At 39.1% G+C, this 15662-nt stretch overlaps 1 protein-coding gene across 3 annotated transcripts; it reads right to left on the bottom strand.

Annotated features, from left to right (window-relative positions):
- Positions 1 to 998: 998 nt before the first annotated feature.
- Positions 999 to 9459, bottom strand: LOC121975966. 3 transcript variants are annotated; one of them, XM_042527916.1, is made up of 13 exons: positions 9369 to 9459; positions 9109 to 9284; positions 7126 to 8574; positions 6233 to 6343; positions 6117 to 6149; positions 5316 to 5496; positions 5056 to 5237; positions 4428 to 4564; positions 4248 to 4343; positions 1637 to 1706; positions 1452 to 1526; positions 1323 to 1368; positions 999 to 1194 (listed from the first exon to the last, which is right to left on the bottom strand). In XM_042527916.1, the coding sequence occupies exons 3-13, from the start codon at positions 8527 to 8529 to the stop codon at positions 1145 to 1147; spliced, it is 2385 nt and encodes a 794-aa protein (XP_042383850.1). In that variant the 5' UTR covers positions 8530 to 8574; positions 9109 to 9284; positions 9369 to 9459; the 3' UTR covers positions 999 to 1144. The 3 variants fall into 3 exon arrangements, with proteins under 3 accessions (XP_042383850.1, XP_042383849.1, XP_042383851.1); XM_042527915.1 differs by having other exon boundaries at positions 9109 to 9453; XM_042527917.1 differs by having other exon boundaries at positions 4248 to 4325; positions 9109 to 9444.
- Between the last annotated feature and the right edge of the window lie 6203 nt (positions 9460 to 15662).

Raw genomic sequence — 15662 nt, 5'->3', positions numbered from 1 at the left:
CCTAAGAACATTTTTTCAAGCCCAATTACTGCCAAATGTGAGTAGATGGTCAGGGCTATAAAAATATAAATTTGTATCTTTTTGAACATTCCATCTATTATCTATATGTTCATTCTCAAAAAGATACTTATTCCTAGCCCCCCAAGTGATAAACCACATAGAATCTAACTAAATATCTTGCTTTGGTTAGAGTTTAGATTCCTTTATAATGTTGCTTAATATTCTCGACATCCTTTTTGAATGAGCAGGTGCATTGAAGAGAAAAAATTGATACGAAATGGATGATGATAAAATATCAAAAACTGTCTCACGAGTAGTGAAGAACTCTTCGATGGTGAAAGATGTAACACAATTTAAGGTTAAATAAAAGTTCTATTATGATAGGAGAGGGTGCTTAAGGATGTTTTTGTACATTTGGAAAGGTTGAATAAGACATTTTTTGCAACTTAGGTCATTGCCACATCTAGTGCCATTGAGTAAAGGTGAAGATTAAAATAAACTCAAATTGCTTATGATTATAATAATTTTTAATATTTACCAGGAGACCAATGTAGTGATATACAGCGTCGAATTATTGTCAACTCTTTAGTCCCTCAAATTCTAAAATAATGTTAGTAGCCAGTGCATGTGTATGATTGGTTAGAATGTCAGAAACACAGTAGCAATAAAACAATAGAAGAAACACACAATCCTAATAGGAGAATTGGAATATAGGGTCAGACAAATAGAAGAATAATAAAAGGTTTGTTTGTCTATGGAATTCAATAATTTGTTTGTTAGCATTTTTATGATGCAAAAGATTAGGGAAATCCACAAAGCAGTATGACCCTTGGCTTCAACCAGTCCTTAAAACAGCCCAACTTCTTGTTACTATAATTGCTGATGTGATTAAGAAAGTGTCAGAATTCAGCGAAATCATAATGAAAAGTTTAGAGGGATTACTAATCCATTGTAACAAGTTATAGCTAGAAAGACATGCGAGATGAAAAGCAAAATCATAATAAATTTACAGGATTCTACTTAGAAGGATAATTCGGTCACAATATCATGATAAAAATATGGATTCTGGATATTGCTTTGGTAAAACGGGTGTTCAGAATTAAGTCTTGTACACAAATTGTTTATTCGAGATTTATACTTCGAACTATGTTGCTAAACTCTTCCTGTGAATGCTCATAAACTTGGCTACGAATTCTGCAACGACATGAAACAAGTATTGGTTGAGTGAAAATAAAGCTTAAAGATAGATTGGATCAACTTCAAAGCTTATTTATCAACAAAGTTATGCAGTAATTAGATATTGCTTCAAACGACAAACTTACCGTCTAATTTCATCAGTGCACTTGTTCCAGCAGGCAACCTCTTGTTCTACAAATTATGATAAAAAGTTACTGAGGCCTTGCTTTCTCTTCCACTAAAATCTTGCATAATATAATTAATGAGGAACTCACGTAGTACGCATGCCAATAAAAGATCTCCCTTTTCCTACTGCGTTCTACTCCCTTGAGCAATTCTTCCACAAGTTTCTGCATGCATGTTGAAAATGATCTTTAATTTTGCATTTCCAGGTCAAAATTATCACTACAGATGGACATAAACTTTGTAACCAACTTCTAACAAGGGTAAATACACTTACTTGGAGAATCAACTTCGGGTGAACAAATTCCACAAGCAACTTCTGAAACTTCCCTCGAGCCAAAACTAACCTATACAAATAATCTATTGATCATTAACAAATATAACATTGAGCACTAAAGGTAGTGGCATTGCTATAGTTAATAACCTTAATATAAGTTTTTCTAGATCATCAATTTGTGCTATAAAAAGACTTGGCAACATTGGTCCATATATTTTGGTTTGCAAGGCCATCTTTTTTTTCCACCTCTTCACATACCAAAAAATCATGGGGTTTAAAACTTGAAACTCTTAATACCATTACTAATACAAGATGTAATGGATAATACTGGGTTTGAAAACTTGAACTCTCAATATGGCTACTAATGGAAGAAGTATTGGGCATGCAATTGTTTCAAGTAATATCACTTTGAATTTATAGCTAGAAAGCTAGAAAGCAAAAATAAAGTAATATTTAAGTAAAAGTTCCATTATAGATACAGTTCAAGATATTAATTCAATTTTTTTAAAATAAAGAATCTTCATCTGTAGGCCGAGTTTACTAAGATGGGTAACAAGTAGTTTTTTGTATAATATTTAATCTCTTGTTGTAGTATTTTAGACTAGTTAAGTTCCTCTGCTAAATATGAAGTGGGGAGAAAGAAGAGCCTTTATGGTAAGAATATACATAGAAGAAAAAGAATCGAGTAATGCTCTCGCATTGTTTTCTTGGAGGAAAGAAACAGAGAGATTTTGTAAAATTAATTTTAGCATCAATTTAACAAATTAGTTTTTAATTTTAAAGAGACAACAACAACTGACTTTCAACCTTTCTACCCGATTTGAACAGAAGAGTTATAAGGGAAAGAATAAGAACCATTCTCTTCCTCAATTATCTTTTTTTCCCAAAGAAATGAAGGAAAAAATTTTCCCTCCTTACTTTTTCCTACTCTTATTTCTTTCTCTCACCTTGTCTCAAAGTAACACAACCTATGGGGCACAAAGAAAATCACAAATGACTCCAAAAGCTTCCCTCCATTTTAGTCATTTAGCCTTTAATTTATAATTAATGAAACTCCTAAAGTATGGCTTAGGAATGCTCTTGTTCAGTTCAAGGTGACAAAAGTGTTTTAGCTTGTTCAGCACTTCATGTTACCTCTCCATTTAAGAAGATACCTCCTTACTTTCTATGTCAATGCTAGTGATGATTCTATAGGAATCATGAAGTAAAAAAGCCTACCTTCAATGGCAAAGAGAGATACATTTAAGTATGTAGAGTAGATTACTTAGATGCATTTTCACATGTGACTAAGATTTCTTGATTATTCCTTACCTTGAGACTTTTATTTAAGTTTCATAGTCACATATCAAAAACGCTTTCCTCCATCGTGGTCTCACACGAGTACACACGCAGAGTGGCTTGTTGCTCAAGGGGAGAGTGGTTTAGTGTGCAAATACTTTGAAAGGTTTAAAGTAATCTTCTAAAGTACGGTTTAGAACTGCTCTTGTCAGTTCAAGTTGATCAAAAGTGTTTCAGTTCATTTAGCACTTCATGTTACCTCTCCATTTAAGAAGATATTCTCCTTACTTTCTATGTGGATGTCAGTGATGATTCTATATGAATCATAAGGTAAAAAACCTACTTCATTAGCATTCTCAAACCAAGGATATAAATTATTTAAGATATTTCCTTGGTAGATAGATGGCATTGTAATTTGCAACAAAAATACATAGTTGATATGCTTAAAGAAGCTATTATACTGGGGGTTAATCCAGTCGATTGCCAAGATTGAAGAAGCGATTTGTGTTATCCAAGAAAATATAGAAGCCTTGTTAGAGAACTCAACTAACTATAGTTAAAAGACTAGATATATCATTCCTAGTGAGTATGATCAGTTAGTTCCTTGAATCTAAATGTTATGATCATCTAGAGAGCACGGAGAATTCTATGCTATCTGAAAAAGGTACTAGGAAAAGACCTATCTAGATCACCGTTAGATTGCAAGCTATGTTGATGCTAACTGAATAACTTCCCCACGGACAGGAGATTTACATCAGGTTAGTATGTCTTTATGGGAGGTAATTTGATTTCTTAGAAAAGTAAGAAACAAAATATTGTAGCCAGATCAAGTAAAAAGATAGAGTTTATAGCTATGACACTAGCTATATGTGATTTATCTAGGTTAAGGAGTTAATGACTGAATTGAGATAATGCTCCTAATGAACCAATAATGTTGTATTGTGATACCCAAGTTGTGATGCATGCAGCACACCCCAAAATGTTAAGACAAAAATTGATACACAATGATGATTAACTATTGTTGAAAGATGAAGTTCTGTATAGGAAAGCGTTAAAAAAAATCAAATATATTGATAACAATATAACATTAATAATCATTTAACAAGTTTAAAATATGAAGAAGATTTGGCAATTATCAAGGTATGAAAGTAACTATATATATGTGCCTAACTCTTATGGAAAAATTGGCTCAAATGAATTTGCACAGAGTAAAAGCAAGAAATAATAGCAATAAACAAATAAATTAACACTGCATAACATTATTTCTCTAAAATCTCTAACTTTCATAGTTATGATTAAAAAAAAAACTATTAAGCCAGCATTATTGTTCAACCTTCTTGGTGATGGATCATCTAAAATCTCTGCTGCAATTTCAACTAAAATCTCCTCCCAGCTAGTATGTATTAGTTGCCTATCCATGAAGGGATAACTGTAATTATGATGCAAAATCAACATATCATTATAATGTTGTGTTTGAACAATTGTCTAAGCCATTGACAGAGTATATCCATACTTGTGTTCTTTACATGCTTCAAGGGCCATTATTGACTTCCTTATGTTGTGTTTGCATTTAGTTGCAATTCTGGCAGCAAATGTTGTTGACAACTCAAAGCTCTCCCTCACTGCAATCTGAGTTAAAACCTCCACTATCTGGGAAAAAAAGTTGAAATATAGTTTTAACCATTCATTAATATGCAATCCTCAAATGTGGTGCATCAAGAAAATGCTCAACATCAGTCTATTATTTCAATCATCTTAGAGAGGAGTGGAGGAGTATAAAAACTATTATTGCAGTCTCTCAGATAGACCATGGTATCTATAAATCTTAGTTAACAAGAGAACATCTCAAAAAAACAAAAAAACAAAAAGGGCAGCCCGATGCACGAAGCTCCTGCCATGCAGGATCCCAGAGAAGGATCTATTATACGCAACCTTACCCTGCTTTTTACAAGAGAACATCTCAAATTCAGTAGCAATGACAAAAAAAACATGGTGAATAGTTACTAAAGGCAAAAACAGGAAATTTGATGATCAAACTAAGAACCCTTGTTACATTTCAAAATAAATATTGAAAAAGAGCTCAGATGGAAATTAATTGGAAGTTTTGATATCTATCATCAAAGTAGGAAGAACAAGCTTACCTCATGCGTAACTGGGGCATCAATGCTAATAATTTTGCATCTGCTCTTAATGGAATCAGTAATAGCAAAGCCATCTTGACAACATATGAAGATCTTGCATACATGAGCATAACAATCCATTATCCATTTTACTAAGTGCTGAACATTTTCTGTTACTTTGTCGACCTCATAAAGAACAATCACTGTAAAAAAGAAAAGACATGCATTAATACCATATGAGTATGGTATGTATCAAAAGAAAGCATGAGGAAGTTATGGACCTTTAATGTCCATCTTAAAACTTGCATCGCTAATTTCGGGTATAAGCACGTGATTTTCAGCTATCTCCTTCACAACAGCCATTAAAGCATGGTTAGCATTCTTCCCTAGCAACCTCAAATTAAGTTCCAAATGATGAGCACTTGATGCTAATGGGACTGTAATTTGCAATGGATTTGACTCCTGCAAAGAGGATTAGTAGATTACTTATTTGAGGGAATAGCAAAACCCTTTTTGCATTATGATTAGAAAAGTTTATTCCTTCCTGTGCAAATACTCCTAGTTACGAAATTAATTTGGAAAAAAACAAAGGTAAACAAATGTGTTCATACAAGAACAAGGAAGCTGACTTTCATGGCTTCAGCAATGGTATGTCACTGAAACAGACAACCAAATGATCCTCTGGTAAGTATATATCATGCAGAATATTGGGACAAGCAGAAAAGTTCACAATAGTATCATAGGTGCATCAGGGTGGATCTTTTCATTAAGACAGTGTTCTTCTTGCAATATGTAGCAGGTGGTTTAGCAATGTAGAAGGTGATATGAAGCCTGTAGATTGTGGTGATTGAAGATTATTGGATGATTATGAACTTCAGAGGGATCTCAATTTTCATGAACTGAAACAACAAATATGCAGAAGAGGGCCATATGTTTAGTAGTTGTCAGGTCAAGGACTTCATTTCTTCAGTAAGTGTATTCTAGGACTGAGGACTTGTTCATCTCTTTTTTTTTTTTTTACTTGGAATGGCATTTTGAACCAATAAATTACTGAAAAGTTATGGTACTATCAGAAAAGTTACCTGGACTTTGTAATGTTTTAACTCAAAAGTGACCTACAAAATTGATAAAGATTAGTCAGCAAGCTCAGTACAAGTCCCAAATGAGAATTTTCTGGTTATATACACTTGCTACATACTCTTGAAGATGAATCACCAAACAGTTCGTGTAGCAAAGCCAAACACACAGATTTCTTTCCAGAGCCAGTTGGTCCTTTGAGAAGAATATGAGGAAAGTTGCTTGGAGAGACCTTACAAAAGGGCAAGAACTTAATTACATTAACATGGAAAGTGAAAACATATTATGAACTGGAACTGGTAAGATAAAAAGTGGAACATTTAAAATATTTCATATGATACTCTTACATGTGTTTAAAAAAGGACAGCTTTCTATTAATATTTTCCATCTTTAGAAAACAATACAGTAGTCCTGTATAAGAATGGTTCATAGATTCTCTACTAGTTAAAATGATCAAACAGACATTTATTTACTAGAAACCTAAAAAGGAAACTTCATAAGACTGATTCAAGTGATTGAAAAGTACTATGTTTAAACTTTGAAATGGAAAAAAAGGAATTTATGATGATGAGAATGAAGGATAGCACATGGATCAGCCAGAACATGATTTGTGTGTTTGTTAGCTCTTATGCAGTTCAAACTCAGTCAGTCTGTTAAGCAAGAAATAGTTGCGTGTATTTTTTTTTTTATGCTACTCGAAAAGGACAATCCGGTGCAGGAAGTTCCCGCTATGTAGGGTCCCGGGGAAGGATCCATTGTACACAGCCTTACCTGCTTTTTGCAAAAGGCTGTTTCCAGAATTCGAACCCATGACTTTTTGGTCACAAAGCAACAACACCGTTGCGCCAAGGCTCCCCTTCAACAACTTTTTTTATGCTACTCAATTCCAAATAATTTGCTTTATATAATTGCCCAAACAACTGTATGAAGGATTTCAGAGCTTTTTCATCAACCACTAATGAAGAGCACTTCAAGATCAAGAAAAGAAAAAGATGCAAATCAGATATAACGTACAAGTTGTTTAAGCTGCTGCACTTTCTGTCTATGACAGATGAACTCATCCAGTGATCTTGGACGATGCTTATCAGCCCAAAATTGCCTCAATTCTTCTACCACAATCGCCTTCTCAATGTAAGAAGCTTCATCAATTGTCCTATGTTTTGGTGACTTTGACTTCCCACATGAAGCTCCCTTAACACAGGAAAACCATAAATCTGTTTGGTTTTTCTGTCGGTTAATTGCAAACTTAATAAAACCTCCAGAAACTTTTCCACCATCATCACTAAACTTGGTACTTTCATTACTGACCCTGCTCTTGCTCAGCCGAGTATTAGAAGAGAAAAAATTAGTGCTCGTTCCACCATTACTACGCTGACTAATAGAACTGGAGTTATTGCTTGTTTGTGACACAACACCACGAACTGAAATGCTCTGAGAAGTTTGACCACAATAATTTGTCCCTCTAGAGTACTGATGGCTAGGTATATTACTTTCTGAAACCATCTGCGTTTTCTGACTAAAAGTTTGGTCTTTTTTGCCCACACCAGTATCAGAATTTTTCTGAGCCAAAGCTACTTGATCTAGTGAAAAGAAGATATCACCAGGTGAAATTGAGTCGATGCTCTTTAGATCATACGCATTGTATGAGGGAACTCGAGAGAGATTTTTATCAGCAATCACATCACTTCCTGTAGTAATTGGAGGATCTCTTGGGCATGCATGGCCTATCTGACCATGAATCTTGGTATTGACCAATGGTGAGCATCTTTGTCTTGTAGGTGCTGCTGGACCAGTGATAACCTGAAATTCTTCCATTCCCCTTGATTTTGGTGCAGATACTGACCTATTTGCATTGTAACTTGATCTGCCACTTGCCACTGAAAGTTCATGAAATTGTGTATGGGGATTAATATCACTCAACTTGTGAGACCTGGTTGGTGTTCTATGGCTCCTCTTTCCGACTGAGTGGTGAAGCCCATGATTTTGATGAATAGGTTCCTCATACCTGGACCTGTATGGAGAAATGTGTCTTTGATGATCTGAGGCCTTCAGGGGACTGGTATTCTTCCTTAAGCTGGAACCTACTGATGGAAAATTAAGTTCTTCGCCGCCTTTGAGTGGATTATAAGGAAACCTATTTTGTCTTCTAGGGGTTGAACTGGTTCTAGGAACATATGTCGTCCTATTATTGTTGTCTTCATCAAAATATTTCTGATTATAATGTAAGGGACTAACGGTTCTAGTGTGCTGATGATGTTGAGGAGCTATTTGCCTGCCTGAAGTCAAGAGCCCATCATGCCAGGGGCTTTCCTGCCATTCTGATTCAGTGTCGGATGGTTCATAACCACTTCTCACGAGTCCAAATGAAGACTGATGATGAGATTTGTTGATTCTTGAGACATTTTCCATTGCAAGCATCTGGGCAAACGTGAGCCTCTCTGTAATTTAAAACTCGAATGAGCTCTGTTCCAAGCACATATATCACCAAGTCAGTAACATGATTCCTTAAATAATCGCTCCTTATCAAATTTAAACTTGACGAAAGTTTAAATTATGCTAAAATTTGAAGAGAAAAAAATAGTTCAGTATGCCATGGATCATCTTGAGCATAGTCTCATGCTCTCATAGTTAAGTGGAATTTCACTATGGTCAGAGCATTGGTTTTTTCAATTAAATGAGCTAGTAAGTATTATCATCTATTTACCTTTGCTAAGTTACAATGACCAAAGGAGATACGTCTACAGTCACCAAAATAATCTCAGTTTGTCAGCTAACAAAAGAGCGTGGGGATTTCTTAAGCCTCTCCGTTATGTTACAAAGGGAAAAAAAAAAGTGTTTTACAACAAAACCTTGGAGCGTATTTTGAAAAAACAAAACCTTGGTATATTATTCAAAATCCAACCTATGATCATTCACGACAAAGTTTACACATCCATCGAAATTGCAATAAAAAATATATAGAATGTACGAACGCATCAATGGAGGAAAGGATCGCACCTCAACGACAGAAGACGCCTTGGTATCGTCTACCTTTTCGCCTGAGCGGTGTTTAGTGGCCGCAAACCCACGGCTTTGCCAGAAAAGCATACCCAAATACCGGCGGACGAGACGAGCACACGAGGGTGGGGGACTCGAGAAGGGATACGGAACAAGGTTTGCATTGCGGACCATCTCTGCAGACAGGGACGAACTATAAAAGATGGAGGGAGATCGGGTCGATGATGACGATAAAGATGAGACAAAAAATGATAAACAACAATTGAAACAAGGGAAGAAGATGCTTCGATTTCGTCCCCGCTCCCAAGCACATTCTGGTTCCAGTTTTTATTTTAAACGAATTGCTATCACAGCGTAGAGGGCACTCTTCCTGTAATCCCTAGGATTTGGTTCCGACGATATTTTCAATTTCAACCTTGTAAGTTCATCAAATTCTCAAAACTAAATTATTATTAAAACATTACCCAGGATAGTAAAAACGTGATTATGTTATGTCCCTATAAGTCTGTTTCCAAATTAGGAGATAAGAACATCTACATTAACTTAATAAAGTAGATAATTTACTTAGGGCTACAAATGGACTAGGTATTCATAATTAGTATTCGGTTTGATAAGTTTATTTATGTTCATTCAATATAGACAAGATTAATTAAATAAATAATCTTGAACAACTTGTTAAACTAAACAAATAAATTTGAACACAAAACAACGTTCATGAATAATGTTCAAGGAACATATTCATTAATAAAACTCTTTTCAATAAACTAAATAAATAATAAAATAAAATAAAATAAATTTAAATTTAAATTTTCAAGCTCAATAACTAATCAAACAACTAAAAGTTTCAAACAATCTTAAATTGAGAGCTCGATAATATCTAAACGAATCAAGCTCGAACCAAGCATGAATTGAGAGCTCGATGACATCTAAATGAACCAAGCTCTAGTCAAGCTTCAAACAAGTTCAAACTCATTAAAAATAAATCAAACTAAGCTTAAACAATCATTTCAAAAACTTGGTTCATTTTAAGTTCGACTCAGCTCGGTTACCTTATCAAACAAGTTTGAACACTCCAAAACTCAGCTCTGCTCGGCTCGACTTATTTACAGTTCTAAGTTTACCTTAAATTTTAGAGATATTATAGAAAAACTAATGTGGATATTCTAAATAATGGGGTCAACTTATAGTTGATCGTCAAATTAACTAAGGGTAAGAGGAATTTTTTTTCCAAAGATATACGTTCGTCGGAAATGGATCCCTTGCGCTAATAAGTGAAGTCTAATCATGCTCGGCTATATATATATATATATAAAACTGAAAATATAATTGCTATATTGACTGGTTGTAGAACGCGCTTCGCATTGCAAAACAAGTAACGTCAGTACCGAGCAAGGGAAGGGGTCTCCTGCGTTAGCTCTCCGACGTTCAAGTCAGTCACCAGAAATGTAAAAGAAAGCGGAGCAACAATAATGCAAGCATAAACAGTAATCACGCGTACCTCCGCCTGTGCTCGGACCCCCTTTATATAGAGTCTGGTGGGCAACGTGTGCATTCCTCAAGACGTGGACATATTCTCCAATGTATCCTATGAAAGAATCTGTCAAGAAAGTGCCTCTGACACCATACCTTAACAGGCATGCATATCCTTGACAAGACGGTAGAAGCTTTCACCGTACGATCCGCTTGTTAACCATGCCTCGTGTCAGCGGCATTGTCTCCCAAGAGGATATCGAGAGATATGACACTGGTCCCACTGCTTGGTCGAGCGGGGTAGCCGCTCAACCGGGACTCCTCTGCTCTGTCGGCCTCAACTACTCTTCCTTGCGATGACTAGGTGCAGTGGCTTGTCTCTCCCGATCAGGCGGTCTCCTCCGTATCCTGCCGTTCTGTATTGAGCGTCTGGGTGTCTTACCGTATTATCTAAGCTAGACGGTTGGCCCGCTCGGACACTGATTGCCCCGACCGGCCATTGTAGCCGTCCTCTACTCGACCACCGTAGGTAAGCCTTTTGAGACCTTGATGTTGACCACCTTGACTTTGACCTGCACCTCAACAGTTGACCCGTGCCGGGTGGGCCCCCCCTCTATCGTCGCATCACAAGCCTCCCCATCGAGTCTAGTCGAAGGAGGCTGCAAGTCCGACTGACTAGACCAATAGAGTCTTTGGTGGTTTCCACGCCCGATCGGACCATATACACTCCCCAATTTCTGATCGGAGCAAATGTCTACTCCGTTCGACTTTTTTTCGCTGGTTGGGTTTGTAGCTGCCGTTCGGATCATACCACCTAAGGTAGATGGTGTTTCGGTCGCTCGATAGTGTGATCACCCACTCTCTGTGCCGATGGGGACGACACTTGGCGAAAGTTTTCCTTTCCTTGCGCTCCCTCGGATAAGCGTCCTTTCATAATAGCCGACGTCGTCATTCAAATTTCTTGAAGATCATATAAATCTTTGATCATTATGGCTGAGCACGCGACCATACCGTTTAATTAAGCCTCATTAATGTCTCCCGCTAGCTGAATGCCACGTGTCCTACTTTCTGTCGTTGTACGTTTGACATGACAGACGGATATCCACTGACGATGTGACAGGCACATTTTCAAATTCTACGGTCGGATCTTCTCCGGTTTTTCGAACCTTGGATCGGATGGCTCAGGGTGATCGGCAGTGAGGTTTATAAACCTCGATTGTGTCGTCATCTTCTTCACTCCGTGTGCCTTCATCTTCGAGCCTTCTGTGACGCTTCACCCTTTCTTCTTCTCCGGCGATCTTTTCTGTAAGCTTCTTCACTTTTTCCTTATCTGAATTCGGTCGCTACTCCTTCTTGCATCTTTTATTCTCGATGGCGAGTTCTTCGCAACCCCCCATCCCTGGGCTCTGGTATACTTCCACCGAGTCTAGGTTCGACGGGGACGACATTGAAGGGATGAAATCCGCCTACCACTTCCCATCCGACTATAAAGTTGTCATTCTATCTATGTATGACCGGCCACATGAGCCACCAACGAGCTTTCTGTGTTTCTTTAAGGACCAGTTTACCACCGGCCTTCGGTTCCCCGTTCATCCGTTCTTTTCCACTGTTTGTAAATATTTCCATATTTCTCTTAACCAGTTAGTGCCAAAATCCTTTAGACTACTGTGCCGGGTCGTTGTGTTGTTCCGCTTGCACGACATTCACTTAACTCCTTAGGTTTTTTATTATTTTTATTATCCTAAATTGTCTGAGTCGGGGACCTTTTTGTTTTAAGCCCGAGTGGGCTCAGTCTTTTTTTGATAAAATGTCGTCCTCCAATAAGCGTTGGAGGGAACACTACTTCTATCTTCATTTTCTTTAGCGGCCAGACTTCCCGACCGATTGGCAGATGGAAGTGATGAATCCCCCATCGCTCGGGAAGTACAGAAGTTGATCGAACTTTCTCCAGGTAGCTTCATGTTTGGCCGGTTAGAAATATCATATTCACCGATTGTTGTTAGAGAGCATCCTTTACGTGTTCAGAGCATGAAGTCCAACAGTTATGTGCTAGAGGCTTGCATTTTTGGAGCATGAAATCCAACAGCTGCACACTCCGAGTGGCCAGTCAGTGACTTTTGAGGCGTGCTTGGAGCAGCTGAGTGCCGAGGCCACTCGACTAAAGGGTGATCTACAAAAGAGCGTCGAGCTGTTGGAGGAAGAGAAGGGCAAGAGCGCCGAGCAAGCTTCGCAACTAGTGAGGCTCAATAAGCAAGCCAGCTCCTTCAAGGCGAAGATCCTTTCGACCAATACCAGGAAGATTCTAGCCATTGAGGACCTAGAGATCAAGAACAAGGAGGCTTGGATCCTGGCTCAAAACCTGAAGGAGGCAGTTGCAGCTCTGAATGACGAGTGGGAGAACTGAACGACTGAGCGAGCAGAGATGCAAGTACAACTAGCCGCTAAGGATGCCGAGCTGGCTATTTTAAAGGTCGAGCTGGAGGCTTTCCAGACGGCCTTGGTGGAATATCAAGGCGGAGAGTCTAGCTGGTTCGAGACTCTGAAGCGGGATTACCTCCGTTCAGACCCTTTCAATGACCGACTCACCTACCGGGCGCTTCGCCTCTTCAATCTTACCATTGATGGAACGCTCGACCAGCTGAAGGGTGGCAGTTATATCCCAACCGCATTGACCAACAAAGTCATCAGTCAAGATAAGCTGACCGAGTCATTGTTCGATGATATGTTGTTTTACCTTGAATGACCCCGCCCCCTGTGAAGCTCGCCTTCTTTTGTACTTCCCCTTGCAAACTTGTAAAAATTTTCTAAGTCTTAATGCATAATCGCCCATTCGACGTATCTTTATTTATTTGATTCTGTATTTCGTCATGCATCACCATTCAGTATTTCTTTGCTTTGTTGGTTGTCACACTTGTTCAAGCAGGCATTGCCACTCGGATCAAGTAGGACTACGAACCACTTACCATTTTATGAAAATTTTCTACGTGTGGTGCTATGTCCTCCCGATCGTCCATATAACCGGTCGCTAGGATGTCTGAGCAATCAATTCAACGCTACCGAACAACTTTATTTTAGTGAAAACTGCTTCTTGGAGCAGCACGTTTCCTGGCCAGTCTTGCTCTCACCTTATATATTTGTCGATCCTCTTCATTTATCATAGATTTTATTTTTAGAGCGACTGCTCGGTCGTTATTCGTTGTCGACTCGAGTTTATAGCCTCCACTCGGTTGTTGACGAAGACTCGGATTTAAAGTCACCGCTCGACTGTTGATGAAGGTAGGGGTTTAAGGTCACCGCTCGACTGTTGATGAAGACAAGGGTTTAAAGTTGTCACTTGATCATTGACGATGACAGGGGTTTAAGGTTGCTGCTCAACCATTGACAACGACAGGGGTTTAAGGTCGCCGCTCGACCGTTGATGACGACAGGGGTTTAAGGTCGTCACTTTATCGTTGACAATGACAGGGGTTTAAGGTCATCGCTCAACCGTTGACGATGACAGGGGTTTAAGGTCGCCACTCGACTATTGACGAAGACAGGGGTTTAAGGTCGTCACTTGACCGTTGACAACGACAAAGGTTTAAGGTTGTCGCTCGACTGTTGGTGTAGACTAGAGTTCATATTCGCTGCTCGACTTTTAACTTGACCGATCAGCATAAGAGTCTGGGATACTTGTAAATTTTATTCATTGTTCACCTGCATTTACAGGACATACTCTGTTACAATATTAATCGTATTTAACAACACACCTCTCAACCTGCCCTATAGGGTTAGAGATGGTTTGCGCTCCGATGTCAATCAAGCTTTCTTCCTTCCTCTTCCTGCAGGTATTAGACTCCTGAGTGGAGCTTTTGCACGACCTTGTAAGGTCCCGCCCACGGGGCTTTGAGCTTGGTGACATTGTTTACCGACGTTATTCTTTTCCACACCAGATTGTCGACCTAGAAGGACCTCGGGATCATCCTCCGATTGTAGTTTTGCTTCATTCGTGCCTATACGCTGTGAGTCTGATGGTCTTATCTCGAGCTTCATCCACCAAATTGAGCTCCATGAGTCTCTGTTCGGCGTTCTCCTCGTCGTAGAGTTGCACCCGGTCAGATTCCCAACCTTGATGGGGACCACCACTTGCCGCCATACACTAGCTGGAATGGTGTGACGCCAGTCATCTCTTTTGGTGTTGTACGAAGAGCCCACAGGACACTGGGGAGTTTATCGACCCAATTGCCTCCTACGTGGTTGAGCCAAGCCCGTAAGCCTCTGAGGATCTCCCGGCTGGTGACTTCCGCCTAGCCGTTGCTCTAGGGGTAGGCTATTGAGGTGAAGGCTTGCTGAATGTCATAGCCTTCGCACCACTCCCTGAGCCTCCGTCTGTCGAACTGCCTCCCGTTGTCCGAGACGAGCTGACGAGGGATGCCAAATTGGCACAAGATGTTCTGCCAGATAAATTTGATGATCATATGTTCGGTTATCTTTGCTAACGGCTCAGCCTCCACCAATTTTGAAAAATAATCCACCATGAAAAGTAGGAATCTTCATTGACTAATCGCCATTGGAAACGGTCCAAAGATGTTCATGCCCCATTGGTTGAACGGGCAAGACACCGTGGATGTCTTCATCTCCTCGGTCGGTCGATGCTGGATATTGTGATATTTTTGGCATGATAGACAAGTGGCTACTGTCTAAATGGCATCATCTTAAAGCATGGGCCAGAAATATCTGACGAGGAGGATCTTTTGAGCCAACTATTGGGCGCTCAGATGACTTCCGCAGGAGCCTTAGTGTACCTCCTGAAGGATGCATTCCACGTCCTCCGGTCCAATACACTTGAACAGGGGTCTGGAGAAGGCTCTTTTATACTGATGATCCCCGATCAGGTTGAACCGTCCGACCCTCTTTTTCAGTAAGCGGGCTTCCTCCTGACCGGCAGGTGTGATACCCGATCGGAAGAACTCTATTAGAGTTGTCCTCCAGTCACTCAGGAAAGTTATTCCTTCTATCCTGTCAATGTGTGCCACCAATGAGACTTGTTTGATCAGTTGCTCTACCATGACCGACGACAATGAACTAACTAACTTAGCTAATTC

The sequence above is a fragment of the Zingiber officinale genome, chromosome 4B (assembly GCF_018446385.1).
Source record: "Zingiber officinale cultivar Zhangliang chromosome 4B, Zo_v1.1, whole genome shotgun sequence".
Taxonomy (NCBI): Eukaryota; Viridiplantae; Streptophyta; class Magnoliopsida; order Zingiberales; family Zingiberaceae; genus Zingiber; species Zingiber officinale.
The sequence above is the reverse complement of the archived record's forward strand: the minus strand, read 5'-3'. Positions and strand labels throughout refer to the sequence as shown.

Excerpts from the sequence above, each read along its gene's own strand:
- LOC121975966 (XM_042527916.1), bottom strand. The coding sequence starts at position 8,529 with ATGCTTGCAATGGAAAATGTCTCAAGAATCAACAAATCTCATCATCAG. Across the intron at positions 1,707-4,247 it reads GATGATCCATCACCAAGAAG|GTTAGTTTTGGCTCGAGGGA; the intron begins GTTGAACAATAA and ends TTATTTGTATAG. Across the intron at positions 1,527-1,636 it reads ACCCGAAGTTGATTCTCCAA|AAACTTGTGGAAGAATTGCT; the intron begins GTAAGTGTATTT and ends ACATGCATGCAG.